We start from the raw sequence: 15,953 nt of genomic DNA on the forward strand, positions 1-15,953 counted from the left end.
TCATTGTGTTCGGGATAACTGGTTATACAAGATGTTTTTCCATCAAACTATATTTTCTATAACATTCTGACCTAAGAGGGGCTTATTCATTATTGTGTTTAAAATCAGTTAGAAACCACTGCACTGGAAGGAGGAAAAACATCAAGCCAGAGGGAAAGAGTCGGCAGGATGGGGAGAGAAAGATGGAGTCATGTATGCGGAGTGGGTGTAAACTGAAGAGCAGAGAGAGAGAGCAAACGAGAGAGACAGAAAGTTATTAAGAGTCCTTATCCACATATAGATCGTTGAATGTCTTCTTCCTGGCTCTGCGAGGACCCTGCCGCCCACCCAACATCTGATAATTACACTTCATTAGGAGCGCAGGTAGTGATGAGAGAGGAGAGTCCGACTACTGAGGGCGACATGAGAGCGAGTGAGAGACATGTAAGTAGAAGCGAGGCACACTTGAGTTCCATACTGTTGTGAAAGGATAATGGGAATTTGATTATGGGGGAAAGAAAAGCAGTAGTTGTCATAAATGACACGAAGGCCTTTTATGATTGTGTGTGTTTGGGGGGCTGGGTTGTTGTCAGTGTGCATTTCCATGTTTGTGCAACCGTGTGGGTGTTTATGCATGTATATTAGCTCAGGGGTCTGTATTTATTGCCTGCTTTAGTGGCACACAAAGACAGACAGGTCTTCCTCAACGCTGAATTTAATAAGGTTTATGTGAGATGCACACACACATCCTGTAGCTTGACATTGCCCCCTTGCTATTTCCTTGCAACAGCCATACCTTTGCCCATATGCACAAACATTTGATCATAATATATTTTGAACAACAATTTTGACAATACATAATTTGATAATGCTGCCAGCTATCCTGATTATATTGAAAAGCCTGAAGAAACCAAATGGTTCGTTAGCTAAACGTAAGAATATATTTATTAGCATTAGCTAAACTTGTTTAGCACACATTTCTAGTGCTGTATCTTTTATTTGGAGTCAAAAAACATGTAAGTAGTTAAACACTGATGAAAGCAGTTTAACATGTAATACTAGTGTCTCATCAGAGCTTTTCTATGGACACATTATGTCTGGGGGGTGAGGAGGCTGCTGCCAACATTATCTTAGCTTGTTTTCCGTAGCTCCATTTGTTTATATTAGCATGCCTTCAGTGTTAACCGTTAAAAAAGGTTTTTAATGAAAGCTGAATTGTCTACAGAGGTCTCCTCCTCTTTAAAAAAAACAGACATGGTAATTAAAACCAGTAAAATCACTAAATAAAGCGGTTTCACGTTAAAATAAATGTTTCTGTGAAGCTCTTCGGCAGACACAAGATGACAGTAGGAGCTGCTAGCCAAGCTGCTGCTAACATTAGCTCAGCTTGTCCTTAAGCATTCACCAAGCATATCTGGTAAATAAAATATAAAATTAGGAAGAACTACAAATAAAGCAGTTCTTGTTGAAGATTTTGAGTTTCTCTGAAGCCCTTAGCGGACGCAGTATGTTCTAAAATGGGGCATGTGTGGCAGCTAACCAGCAGCTAGCACAGCTGCCACATGTTACCATTTTATGTCAACAATGTCCTCTAGCTTCATAACAGGAGTACTCTTTCACCGTCGCTTTCATGCCCCAAAGTTTCACTAACTTTTCATTCCTTTCTACAAAAAATATACACTTTCTCCACCTATAGCACAAACAATGCTTTGCAGTAGGAAGTTGCCGCATACTACCGCATATACTTCATTTTCAGGCAAAAATAGCAACTAATTGGATGTTGTATGGAGTGAAAAAGTTTCTCATCATTATTGACGTACATTTTAACATGATCACCGACCCTAAGACACCCACACAAATATCCTGCAGCTTGTCATCTCCTCTTGCTATTTCCTTGTATAAACCATACCTTTGCCCAACACGTCATGTGCTGTGTCAGTGTAAGAGCATCAGCAGCATATTAGCCGGTGTAGGAGTGCTGCAGCTTACAGTGCTGCAGTAAGACTCAGTGGAGCAGAGGCCAGAATCCCTCAGTCTGACAGCTGTGTGGGAATGTGTCCATATGGGAACATCCTTTACTGTATGTTCTTGTCTGAGAGTGGCTGAACAGAATCGCTACTAAAGGCGTGATGTCCCAGAGGTGCAGGGAGGAAAAAGGGAGAGATTCCTGCGTGTTTGTGTGTGTGTGTATGTGTCCATGTGTGTGTGTGTGTGCTGTCAGCAGAGAAAGAGAGTGAGAGGTGAGGACTGCAGTATTCCTCCAGCGGGAAGCATTGATTTTCCGGCCCAGCGTGGGGATGTGGGAAATGTCAGCGTCTAATTGAGTTGATAAAACCGTTTTGAGTTTCAGACGTAAATATGGTTTCCCCCTCGACAAAAGGCCACCGCATTAGACAAGTCCCGTTGGGAGGTCTGTGAGGAATGAAAGGGTTCCTTGTTTTGAGTTTAAAACATGTGTTGCTCATAACTCAAAACACTATAAAATATTTTCTTTCACTGTGAAGCATGATTGTTATGGTCTGTATTTCTAACTAGCAAGCACACATGTCTTTTCTTTTGGATTGATATGGAAACTGGTGGCGATTAGCCTAGCTTAGCTTTCAGAGTGAAAGTACGAGAAAGCAGCTAGCCTGGCTCTCTGAAATATAAAAATGTGACAACCAGCGATTCTAAGACCTACTAAACAAAACCAACAGACATGTTAAAACAGAATTTTTGTGATTTAAATACTGCTACATGCTTTAGCTAGATGTCTACCCCTGTTTCCACTCAGCTAAGCTAAGCTAACTGCTTATTTCTTGCTCTAGGCCTGCACTGTCCTTGATGCCAGATATGAGAGTAATGTAATCTTTAAAAACATTATAAGTTTATGACGTGCAAATAGTGTTTCCCCCGACAAAAGACCACCACATTAGACAGATCCCATCAGAGGTCTTTGGGGAATGAAAGGGTTCCTTGTTTTGTGTTTACATGTGTTTGCTCTTACGCGTTTTGCTTCACGGACAGCTCGTCCACAATTCTGCACATTGAAAGCAAATGACGGGCTGAATAAAATGTTTCCTTTCACTGTGAATCAGGATACAAGCTTGTTAGAATACACAGTTTTTGTTGTGGCAGGGAGGGCAGATATGGAGAGAGTGAGAGCGAGGCAGAGGTCATATCCATTAGAGGTGTGGAGGGTGAATAAAGAAAGGGCTGAATGAAGCCTCGGCTGTCCCTGCTGATTAGCAGATTGATATGCAGAGAGTGCAGAGGACTCACCTGCTGCCTTCAATGGAAATTCACTGTAATTTCAGAGAAGGAATGGATGTCTGAGTTCTAGTTTTTATATGATGATTATATCTTATTTAATGCTATCATATTCAAAGAGGATAGAAGCACAAAATGGAAGCGAATAAAGGAAAAAATGGCATGAGTTGTTCTCTTGTAATTGGGGGACATTTGAATAATTTAACCATTAAACTCAAGAGCCAAAAAATCCAGCGTATGTTCTGGTTTTTGAATTTTTAATAGTTTTCATCACTAAGATGCTTAACAGTTACATAATCAAGTTGAAAGTTTCAAGGAGTGCATGTGAAGGCATACGAGAGTGTATGTGTCCCCGTTTGCATCTATAGGGGCCCTGCTCTCATTATTAGGAGTGATAATTAGACAGGCGTTCACACATTACGCCCCACACACACTCATGCACGCACACACACTTTCTTCTCTCACATTCATATGTAAGCACACACACATTTGTGGCTAAGCCTACTGGTAATTAACAGACATAATTAGGCAGACAACCAATCGTATAGGGAATGCACACTCATGCAAACACACACGCACACACACACACACACATTACTTCCCTGGTAATTAAGAGTATTAATTACAAGCATAGCTGTCCCTGTGAGGCTCCGTATCACTCACAGACTGGCACACAGCGGGGTTCTTATTACTTTATCTCACCACACCATCGCCATTTCTCTCTCTCTCTGTAGATCTCTCTGGTTACACTTGCACACACATGTACTCCCTAATATACACCTGCTGGATAAACAAATGGTGGCTAATTAGTGGGAGAGTGATAGCTGGTCAGAGGTTAACCTCAGTATAGCTTGGGAATTGGGAGAGATCTGCTTGGTGGAGCCTGAACAGACCAGTGCGCCTGTGGGGCTGGGCTTTTTGTCAAATGTTGTTTCTCACTCACTTTTTCTCGTCTGCACTTTGTTACAATGCAGCTGAATGAGTGTACATACCATGAATAAGGCAGGGAGATACATTCTCCATCTGTATCACATTTGTTACTGTATGATTTTATCTGCAAAATGAGCTCCTTCCTTTTTAGTCTGCACACTCACCTAAATTAAGGCCAAACTCAGTCCAGTCAGGGTAGAGTATCTTTAGTAAGTTGCATGAGAGATAGCTAGCCTGTTAGCTCAGGACGAAAAACTGTCCCTGAGGACAAATAACTGTCCATAGAACAGTTAGACAAGGTACACAGAGCTCCAGGCATATTCCCAGTTAATGAACTAGCCTTACACTCTTTGGCACTGGAGCTGCAGTGCACCCTCAGCACTCGGAGGAGCTCGCCTGACATTATTTTTGAAGATATTTTACAGTTCGCTCCCAAATTTCACAGTGGTTGCATGTTTGGATAGTGCAGGATAATGTCGGAGCTGTCTCTGCAGAGGCCAAGGTGGCAACACATGCCCTGAATGTGTTAGCAGCGTCGAGAAAGCAGGGGAGGAGAGGAGATGTGTTTGCCACAGGCATTCCACAGTAAAATTGCAATCCAAAACTTATGCATAATATAAAGCAAGAAAACAGTTAAACTACCTCAATATAAATGCAGTATACACTGTGAAAACTGTTACACTTTAACATGTTTATTTCTACTCAAACACTTTCTTTGCACAGCCTAATGATGTGCTTCTAAATGTTGCTCTCCGTCTGTCTCTTTCTCTGCAGTGGACGGCTGTACAGATTGGTCAGTGGACTACCTAAAGTACCGGGTGCTGCAGGGCGAGCCTGTGCGTCTGAAGTGCGCTCTGTTCTATGGTTACATCCGAGCTAACTACAGCCAGGCGCAGAGTGTGGGCCTCAGCCTCATGTGGTACCGCAGCTCTGGCCTGGGACACAGCGACTTCGAGGAGCCAATCTCTTTCGATGGCATACGTATGAGCAAGGAGGAGGACGCCATCTGGTTCAGACCTGCTGACCTCCAGGATGCTGGCCTCTACTCCTGCGTGTTAAGGTAGGATAGAGGGAAATAGATCATAGTGGGGGTGATGAATTTAAATGTAGTTTATTGATGTTAGTGTAGTTTTTCTATGATAGAGTTATACGCTATCTTGGAGAGAGTGTTGCATTAGAACCTGGAAACGATTAGCCTAGCTTAGCTCAAAGACTGAGAGGAGCTAGCCAGGCTCTCTCCAAAATATAAAAAATGTCTCCAAGCGACTCTGAGACCTAGTAGATAACACACTGATAAACAGTTCAATTTGTACACCAAAAAAGCACCAAAAATATTGTTATAGGCAGTGGGTGTTACATGCTAGCTAGCAGTAAGCCCCTGTTTCCACTCTCCTAAGCTAAGCTACCTGCTAGCTAGTTGTGGTTATAGGCAGTGTGTGTGTTACATGCTATTGCTAGCTGTTAGCCATTGAGTCCACTCTCCTAAGCTAAGCTAACTGCTCGCTAGTTGTGGTTATAGGCAGTGTGTGTTACATGCTATAGCTTGCAGTTAGCCCCTGTTTCCACTCTCCTAAGCTAAGCTAACTGCTAGCTAGCTGTGGTTAGAGGCAGTGTGTGTTACATGCTCTAGCTAGCAGTTAGCCCCTGTTTCCACTCTCCTAAGCTAAGACAGTAGACTTAATATTGATAATCTTGAAGGCTTGTGACATATTTTTTGCTTTTAATCGGGCAAAACTAACTTTATTTTCGAAGGTTATTTAGAGAACTCAAATTGTATCTTAAAGTAATCAATTGTTGAAAATGATGCATTATTGAGTGATCTCTGTTAAACGTGATAGCGGTGTATTTACCTCTAAATCAGATGAAGTTATCTGATCCTATTAGCAAATGTATCTTGCTTACACATTGAGTTAATGCTAAGATTGACTTATGGCTTATCACTTATTAAAACTGACAGTTACCTTTATCTGTAAAAACAAGTTGTCTTTGGAGTGTATGTGTATTTGTGTGTGTGTGTGTGTGTGTGTGTGTGTGAATAAATGAGTAAGCAAGTATGAGGAACATCAACAAAGAGAGATAACAGAACACAAACACAAACACACACTCACTCATCCACACACTTTAGTGGGCCGTTACAGACACTCCTCCTAATACAGGATACATAATTATGTGGCAGTAACTTATTAACCTTTACAGTGGAGAACATCCCTCAATAAATGGCTCATTGCAGCTCTTCATTTCAGAGAGTTTTTAATAAACCCAGTTAAAGGCCTCTTAAAGACCCAGAGAGGCTTGCAGAACACATGGAGTGTGACCGGGGGAGTATGTTTGTGTGCAATGATACCCCAGCCTGTACTTAATATCATTACAGCACTCTGTTGGACTCATCTGGCACAAACACTTGCAAATACTGTCTCAGTTAAAATTAATATCGTCTTTGATTATTGACAATGTCTTCTAACCAGGCATTCTTCCAATCCAGTTGTTATGTCTGAAACCAGAGCGCACTGTAATTCTGTGGAGTGCTACAGCTGAAGAAATACCCCCGGCTCTGTGTTTCTCAGTCTGCTCGTGTTGAGCTGGGGAGACTTTTTAACTTCTCAGATACCCTAATCAAAGTACTGCGAGAGATTTGCCTCTGAGCTGAAATCAATTGTCTTTTTGTAAGGGGGTAAGCTTTTGAGTCGCACATTTTAGCACATATGACCCAAACACTGCCCCCTTAAACTCCCTTCAGGCAAAGAGAGGAAAAATAAGCCTTTGTCTTCTCTTCGCCCATTAGGATTCCATACAGTACATTCATACAGTGAATGAAGACGTCTATTACAACAACCCTCACTGACATTACACGGGACAGACTAAAGAGTTAAAAATAGACTTATCTGATCTACTGTGTTACACACAGTCAGTGTAGTAAAGGTAAGCTGTATTGCAGGATTGATGTATCTGATTTACCTATATGTACCTAATTAACTGCACTGTTTATAGCATCACAAAACTGTAACGACTTACTTGAATGCCATCATTCGTGCCAGTAGCACTGTGTAGCATTATCGAATGAGCATGCACATTATTTCACAAATACTTCAATGTGAATCAGTCCTGAGTCCGAACATCTTGGCTCCATTCACCTCATATACACGTTTAGTCCATCGAAGCTGGTTTGCTTTTTTCTATTTACTTAAAGCTCCTGTGAGGAGTTTTTCGCCAGTTATGAAACAGACTGAAATTAATTCTGATGCCTCTGTATGAGCAACAAAAACAAACCAGACCATCAGCGACAAGATTGATTATTTCTACATAGTTATTTTTAACGCCTGAAACTGCTGGCGGGGGGTTAGGTGTCAGAAGAAGCAATTAACTGCACGCTGCCTTTGTTTACATTTTCCAGGGCAAATATTTAAATTGAGTGATACATAGGAAGAAAGCAGGATGAGATTTATTGTTAAAAAACACCACTTAAGCATGTACAGGGGAAAATCAGCAGAGAGATAAGAGGTACGGCTTTGTCCACAGGGGGCGCCAAAAGCAACACAAACAGAAAGTTCCTCACAGGAGCTTTAAGAATTGACATCAGATGTTTTCTATAAAAAGATTTTGCACCAGAACATTTTATCACATTGCAATTAATACACTAATATTATAAAACAAACCATACATTATTACGTTAAATACTACACTTCATCCCATCAAGAAGCGACAGCTAATACATTAATAAGTCCAACACGATGCAACTTCCTGCAGCACTGTTATGTTTTTTTCTTTATATACAAGCACATGCAGACACGTGAAGATTTAAAACACTAACCTCATTGATGCGCAGCAGCAACTGTTATAGCCATTTCATAAGATATTTATATATATGCAGCAAAGGGCCGTGGACGGGAGTTGAACCCGCAGCTGCTGCGTCGAGGACTGTAGCCTCTGCACACAGAGTGCCTGCTCTACCTACTGAGCTAAACCAGCATCCCTGTTACCTATTTTGAAATTGACCCTCCTTCCCAAAGGTTATCCAAGCTTTAACCAAAGTTAGGAAACTATGTCTCAGAGGTGCTGCAGTAGCTGAAGTGCACCGATGCTATGTGCTACATATCTATTTTTGACCACAGATTGGGATGCCTGTTCCTGAAGTCAGTGTGCTATGCATAAACAATACAAACCAGATATTTGGTGCTAATGAAAGCAAGCAGCTATTTAGAATTTATCACAGCTGCAGTGATTTTATGGTATCACAATTCAATCTGATGTTGATGTAAGCACCGTCAAATTAAAGCTGATAGTCAGTACTTTAGAGCCATCGTCATTGTTTCATTTCAAATCCAACAGAACAAAAAATGTGTCACTGCCCTAATACCTCCTGCCTGCACCGCGTACACGGCAGGATGGTTTTCAATAGCTCGGGGCGTGTTGTGTACTATCTGTAAATGTAGGTAAATCCATCTGTGTTAAGTTCAGCTTTTCTCTGAAGCCCTCCAGATGTTTTCCCTCAGACAGAGATATGGGATTGTGCGACTTTAAACGTGTGCATTCAGCGTGTGAATGGTTATCTTTGTCCTTCTCTGTCTGGAAATTTAAGTCTAATCGCCATTTTTCACGTGAAGGTGACTTCATTTGCATAGCAATCTCTCTGTTCTTTCTCTCTCTGTCCCTCCTCTGCTCCCTCTCTGCCTCGCTCTCTTCTGCATGTCACCTCGCATAAGGTCTGTAACATCGATTCAGATCCATCAATCTTTCCTCCTCTCTTCTCTCTCACACACACACACGCTGCCACACTCCCTTTATGTTTCACCTGACAAATTATTTTTTAATAATTCCTGTAATGAGTCTGTGTCTTGGACTGGGTAAAAGCACATTTATTTCCTTCCCATGATCACATTTTCCAACATGCGGGATAATAATGTGTGGAGAATCACGGCCATCATGCGCTGCAGATTAATATCCAAAGCAGGGACTCTCAAATAGAATGTGACAGACGTGAAAGACACCACAGGACTGTGCATCGACCCCCGGCTGTCCATCAATCAAGAGCCACCACAGACACCTTCCCACAATGCTACGGGGCGCCCGCTGTGAATATTTAACATGTAGGGATGTCTCCTATTGGCTCCCTGGGGACCTTAATGGCTCAGGTGCATGACTGTGAGAGGTCATTTCTGATCTTCCTCCCTTCATGTCAACAAGCGGGGTGGTTTGACTTTGTAGGTGTGCGAGTGTTGGTGCATTTATGCGTCCAAATGTGTGTTTGCGCGGCTGAATTTGTTTCTTTAAACAAATATATTTGTCTAAGTGTACTCTGAGAGCCTACAGCATCGCATCTTCCCACTCCTTTCCCTCTAGATAGGAGGCATTGAGTCGATAATGTGAGATTTCAGCACCAAGAGGGCATAACTCTGCTGCAATATCTTGCATCTTACTTTTGCTTCCTACAGCATTTTCTAGATGCCCTTTTAGTCATCTTCTATATTGTAGAAGTATACACTATCTTTTTTTTCTCATTCCAAGAGCGATTTTTCTTCTGCACATCTCTTTACTATCTCTACCCGCTGCTCCACAGCTGCACGTAGCCACATTTGTCTTTTAAGCGTGTGCGTGTGTGTGTGTGCGTCTGCATCTGTGTTTTATGGTCCCTGGGGGTCAGAGGTGTTTATACGAGAGAGGTGACTCCCTTATTGCTTCCATAACCTGAGTAGATCATATGAAACCCTGTCATTTACAGTGAATGGGAGCATCTGGTGAGCCGTAAATGTAATGTAATGAAATGAAATGAAAGCCCATATGGCTGTGCGCACTGCCTCCCCGTTCGAACGACCGGGTGACTGACCGAGTCAAATCACACCCGGGCTGGGCCGGGCAGCAGGTGATAGAAACACAGACAGACATTTATTATAAAGCAATATGGACTTACAGTCTGGAGCAGTTTTTGTGGGTTGGGACCATAAAATCGCTTACTTCAAATTAAGGAAAAACTTAATGATATCTAAGATTATAGTGTGCTTCCAGCTTTGTGGCGACAGTTTAGAGACTGTCCTTTCCTGTCTCTACGTGACATTGCACGCCTGCAAAGAACCTAAATCTTTCCCATAATTTGACAGAAAGAAACTCTTATACGTGTTTCGTTACGTCCAGACTCATCTACCCTAATAGCATGCTTTATGGTAATTAGTCCAAAGTCCTTGATAAACCTCGGTATATCACGAACTCGCCAACTTGCTAATTCCCCATCCCCTGACCACCTCACTATTGTCCTAAACCCCTCCACTTACTCCCTATCCCACATACGTCCTGCATGACCAGGCACCCCATCCTACCAAACCCGCCTTCTCAACTCCCACAATCCTTCCCGCAGCCTTCATTACTCTGATGTCAATCTCCTCTCCCCACCCCCCAGTACCAAACACTGCACCTGGTATCATACAGACATGTGGTAGCATCTGTTTTCTTCTTGTCTAACATGTGGTCAAGTGGTCTGTTCGGCTAGGTTTAGGCACAATATTTACATGATTTAGGTTGGGAAGATCACCATGTGGTAAGCAAAGGACTCAAACCCTGGCATCCTGTGCAAATATCCTGTATTAGGCCCATCCATTGCCTCCTTGGGCAGTTTCTCTGAGCAAATAATATTGCAACAGGAGGATTTACATTGGAGTAAGTCTGGTGCCTCACATCCAGCAATGAAGGGTACCTTGTCCGTCTGTATGAGACGCCAAGACCATGACAAAGCATTGGTATTTGATGCCTTTGGAGTGAGCGCAGGCTGGGTATTCTCTCCCCAAACATTCCCTCAGAACTCACCTTTTAGAACTTCTTTTAATGCTTGATGTTGTGGGGTAGACAGTCAGAGCTTGGCTTGGGAACCAGAGGGTGGCCGGGTCAAGTGCCGGTACGGACCAACCATGGAATTGGGGCTGGTAGCTGGAGTAGTGTCGACTGTTGAGGTGCATTTGAGCAAGGCACCGAATCCCCCCACATGTCCATGTGCAGCCCCCTCGCTCTGACACTCTTCTTTTGCCTTTACAGTATTTTATTTCTTCTGGGTTTTTGGTCAACTGTCCTTGAGTATCTTAAAAACTAGTGTATTAATACAAGGACTATCCCCTGTTCTTGAGGATGAATGTGAGAAATCCCTACAGTAAGGCTCCAAAATCTTTTGGAAAGACATCCAGTTGCAAGGTGTCGGCATACTTTCTTGGGATGCCCCCACACTTCTGGCTATATAGAGCAAATCTTGCAGGAAACACCTTGTGACAGTCATGGCACAGGATGGCATTAAATCAGCGTTAATGTGGGCTGAAATGATGGTGGCTTTGATGATGATGATTATGACATTAATGACATTAATAACATAGTTAGAGAGAGAGAGAGAGAGAGAGAGAGAGAGAAAGAGAGAGAGAGAGAGAGAGAGAGAGAGAGCAATCATTCTCTGCCAGCGAGTGTGCATCAGAAGTGAAGTGTGTTGATGGTTGCTTAGAGACGAGAGGGGGAAGGGGTGGCTGTGCGGTGGGGACTAACTCCTTGTGATGACCAAGCAGCTTTCTCTTCCTTTATGTTGTGAGGCCCCTCTCAACGTTTGTCTCTCCTCTGATTAGCATTCCCAGGCCCCGGCTGACTCCCCCCATAAATTCAATAGCGGTGGTGAGCGTGAGTCATTGACTCGGTAAAGCTGCTGAACACGTCGTTATTGCTAACCCCACAAACAGAGGGGGGAGGGAGAAAGCAGAGGGATGCATAAGGATAAAAATAACTAGAAGGGTATCAAAGGGAGTGAACATAAAATAGTGCTTATTTGAGTGTGCGTAGGGGTATCAATAGTCCTTTTGTGTATTCTTGTTTGAGTATTTTTTCATCCTTTGTTCTAGATTAAAGCATAAGCATTGTCAATGTAGCAGTATAACCTTATTATAAAGGTATTCCCAGTATCAGACATGTAGGTCTGAATCTTAATCTCCTTGTATCATTGTTCTCTGCACACAGGAACTCCACGTACTGCATGAAGGTGTCCATGTCTCTAACTGTGGCGGACAATGACACGAACCTTTGCTACAACTCCAACATGAGACGAAATGAGAAGGCTGAGCTCAGCAAGAATAAAGACATCCTCTGCCCTGACATTGATGACTACGTTGAACCTGGAAAAGAGCTCGACATCACCTGGTACAAGGTATGCTATCTCCCTGACTAAGCATGCTTCTGATTGTCTGATTAGATTTATCTCGGCTGCCTGGAGATTTGTGAATCGTTCGTACACTTGCCTGAAGGTTCATTAATTTTCTATTTTTGTGGGACTTGAATTCTGTTATTTATGTGTTAGGGAAAAGTAATAAAGAGGGAATCTGTCTTCGTGGTTACACAAGCGAGAAATACTCTTGAATGGTTCGTTGGTTTGTTTTCATCTAATTTCTTGGCTGTTTATGTTTAAAAGCCTTGTTGGAAACGTGGTTCCAGATCACTTAGGCACATTATGTACATATGCAAATGATTGCCATGAATTACATAAGTGCCTTTGTTCTGGAAGGGTCGTCTAAGGAGAACAAGGTCTGAGCAGAGGGCAGCCACAGAGATGGCTTTTCATAATGAACACAATCTCGTAGGAGGAGAAAATTGTGCGATGTCACTCTCGTGCCCTGCGGAACGAGTGGATGTCCTCCAGATACACCTTGCCCCTGATCTTTATGCAGCGTGTACCTTCTCCTCTCTCACCTGGGTTCTTGCCTTTCCCAGGTCAGGCATGGCCTGCGGACAACAAAGTGCATCCAGGAGAAGGGCTCAGGCCAGACTAATTACAGGCAGATCAGCAGTAGATTAGCTGGCCGGGCTCGACCTCTAGATTTTTCCAGAATTCAATTATGGTCTGGGTAATGACTGGGAGTGCTGGAACCCAGAGTTATTTGGACCACTGCGGAGCCGCGGTGATTGAATTCGAAGGTTGCCGGGAGCAATGGTGGAATAGAATCCACAGAGCCATCGTTGTCCCTGCCGCAGCATCAAGGGGCTGCAGAGAGGATTCATGTCATGGAGTCACTCATTGTGCCTGCACACGCATATACTCACAGACGCAGCGCAAACCCACTTATTTTGTCAGCAGAGACTACTGTAAATAACATTTTCAGTGCTCTGTGGCTCTACAGGAATATTGAATGGAGAATATTTAGTTCACAGCAATACATCTTGATCAGATAAGTAGGATAATGGCTGAGCCTTATCATTTTACTTTATGGAGTTTTTATGTCAGAGTGCCAAGCTATGCATCCCTACCACTTCATCCACTTCCCTAACGCCCAGTGACGGTTGAAAGCTTTTGTGTCCAGCTCAGACCAATTTCAATCTCACGGATCTAACTCATTATGAAGCAGAGGGAGGTTTTTGCATTTCATGATGCCAGGCTTGCCCAGAGTACCAGAGTACCGTCCCATCTGTCTGCTATCAGCCATTTTGGATTTGACTTCCTAAGAGGTTTCTCAAAGGTTGGTTTGAAGTCTGACCCGCTTGTCCTTCTCTTATGTCCAGGAGTGCCGTCCGAAGCAATGGCGTGCCAGCATCATCTTGAAGAGAGACATTCTTTCAATCCAGGAGGTAAAGGAAGATGACATTGGGAATTACACCTGTGAAGTCCAGTTTGGTGGCTTCATGGTCAGGAGGACGACTGAACTCACGGTAACTGGTAAGTCTTCAAGAGAATCTCGTAATTGGAAAACATGTTTGCTTAGGTGAAGAGTGTCTCTTTTGCAAGTTCCTCTCTTGGTAGACTGTGTTTGGCGAGTAGCAGTTGTAACAGTCAAAGGCACTTGAAGTAAAGGAATGGATGGTTACAAACACACACACACACATACACACACACCACTGAGCACTGCAGTGATGTCCTGCTGCTGTGTTAATTGCTGGGGGAGGTTGAATGCTGTTGCCTGGCCTCTATCCCTTCTTCTAACTCAGCACTTTCCAGCCAACCGAGCAGTGCTGAAATATTTAAGGCTGTGGGCTAAACCCCTTCACACAGAGAGCTAAAGAGCAATGACCAAGGTCAGGAGATTTACGGTGCGCCTCTCCCTCTGTTCCTATCCATCTCTCTATCTCACTCTTTGCCCTGCACAGGTGAGCACATGACAAATAAATGCATTCATTTGTTTCTTTCTCAGCGTGAGTGGACTCTGGGGTGAGACCTGGGGATCAAGTGATATAAACGTGTGTTCTGCCGGGTCAACTGTTCATATTAAGGTTGATGGAAAGGTCAAATCCAGTTTTTACCTCTAGATTTCCCGACCAATTGTTTTCTAGTGTGTGATGCTACAGTTCTTATTACTCTGTGGGTACCAGATCATTCAAGGTAAAGCCTAAAATTTGGGTTGTGTTTTGCTCAATGGTGCTGCAGTAAATTAATGAGAATTGCTTGACCTCCAATTAATTACAATCACCATTATGAAAACACTTATAAAGGAAAAACTCAAAGTTTCCTTAATAGAAACGGTTTAGTCCAGCTTAGGAAGGTGTGTATTGTGAATATTGTGTAATATGTGTAAATATATATAATTAAAGAGCGGGTATTATGCTGTTTCACATTAGATGTTCACACTAAATGTGATTGAAGTTTGAGTTGTTGGAGTAACCCCCAGGCTTCTCAGCTCAGTCTGCAGGCTGCTGTGGACGCCAGGTTTCACACAGTTTTTTATATACGCTGCACTTTGTGACATCACAAAGTGCAGCCTCAGCAGGCTTTGGAGAGCTGGCCAATCAGAAGAAAGTGGGCTTGTAGGGGCGGGGTTTCTTAAAGGGACAGAGCTGACTGAGTGGTTTCAGGCTGTATGAGGGCCTGCACAGAGCACCAGAGTGAGAAAAATGATGAGTTTTTAAAACTGTAAATTATGCTAAGCTACTCCACAGGTATCACAGAGTGAAATGTAAAGATTGAAATTAGCATAATACCCCCCCTTTAATAAAGCGCTTATACGAATAGTCTGACATTTTGTGACATGCTCATTATACTTATAACTTTCAAGATGAGAAGACCAAGAAACAACAACCAGGAAAAGACCTCCTATTTAACTGTAAATGGTTGTTTAAACTTTGGTTTTAGTACCGACTAAACAAGATGGCTAATAAGGTGCTGGAAGGCAGGTTGTTTTTTAATCTTTTCACAGAGCCCGGCTGGCTGTTCCCCCTCGTTTCCATCTTTGCTCTAGGCTAAGCTAACCATCTTCTTGCTTCAGCACTTAGCATAATACTCCCCTTTAAAGTTAATGTATGAGAGGTGGTAAGCTCAAAATGTGTCCACATTGCTTCACCCCTAGCCACACCCCCAGTCACTAGGTCATTACATCATTTGTGTGTGAGTGTGGTGATTTGGTTGGTTTCATTTATAAATAGAAGCAATTGGACAACAGACAAAAGCTGCTACAGCTTTAGTTTGTCTTTGTATACAAGCAGAAGTGGTGTTAGCTTTTGATTAGTATCTAGTTTGGTGTTTATTTGTGCGCCTGGTCATTGCTCTTGTGTGATACGAGGGTGATAACAGTGTGAGATACACCAGCTATCTGCTATCTACCCAAACAGGAAGATACATACCTCAACCTGGGCATGGCGCACCGTGGGATGAGGCTAAAGTGTTATCCTGGAGATATGGCTTCCAGATTGGCTGCTCTTGTGATTGATGGTCCAGCGCTTTATCCCCAGTGGGGCTCAATAAATATGAGGCAGATAGGAAGAAGATACACTAGATTTCATTTTATCACCATTACCATCACGGTATGGCACTCCCAAGTGCTCCGTGTGACCATGATTCCAAGTAAAGTACCTAAATTAGAAAT

At 42.9% G+C, this 15,953-nt stretch overlaps 1 protein-coding gene across 2 annotated transcripts in view; it reads left to right on the top strand.

The window, feature by feature from the left end:
* il1rapl1a (interleukin 1 receptor accessory protein-like 1a) overlaps positions 1 to 15,953 on the top strand; it is a 195,341-nt gene that overhangs the window by 72,097 nt on the left and 107,291 nt on the right. For both annotated transcript variants that reach the window (XM_069663292.1, XM_069663293.1), the window contains exons 3-5: positions 4,933 to 5,218; positions 12,130 to 12,316; positions 13,663 to 13,816. In XM_069663292.1, coding sequence (XP_069519393.1) covers positions 4,933 to 5,218; positions 12,130 to 12,316; positions 13,663 to 13,816 — 627 coding nt within the window. The remainder of the gene's footprint in view (positions 1 to 4,932; positions 5,219 to 12,129; positions 12,317 to 13,662; positions 13,817 to 15,953) is intronic.

This window comes from Semicossyphus pulcher, unplaced genomic scaffold, assembly GCF_022749685.1.
Source record: "Semicossyphus pulcher isolate SPU_LCO1_2020_fin unplaced genomic scaffold, fSemPul1.0.p SCAF_15, whole genome shotgun sequence".
NCBI lineage: Eukaryota > Metazoa > Chordata > Actinopteri > Labriformes > Labridae > Semicossyphus > Semicossyphus pulcher.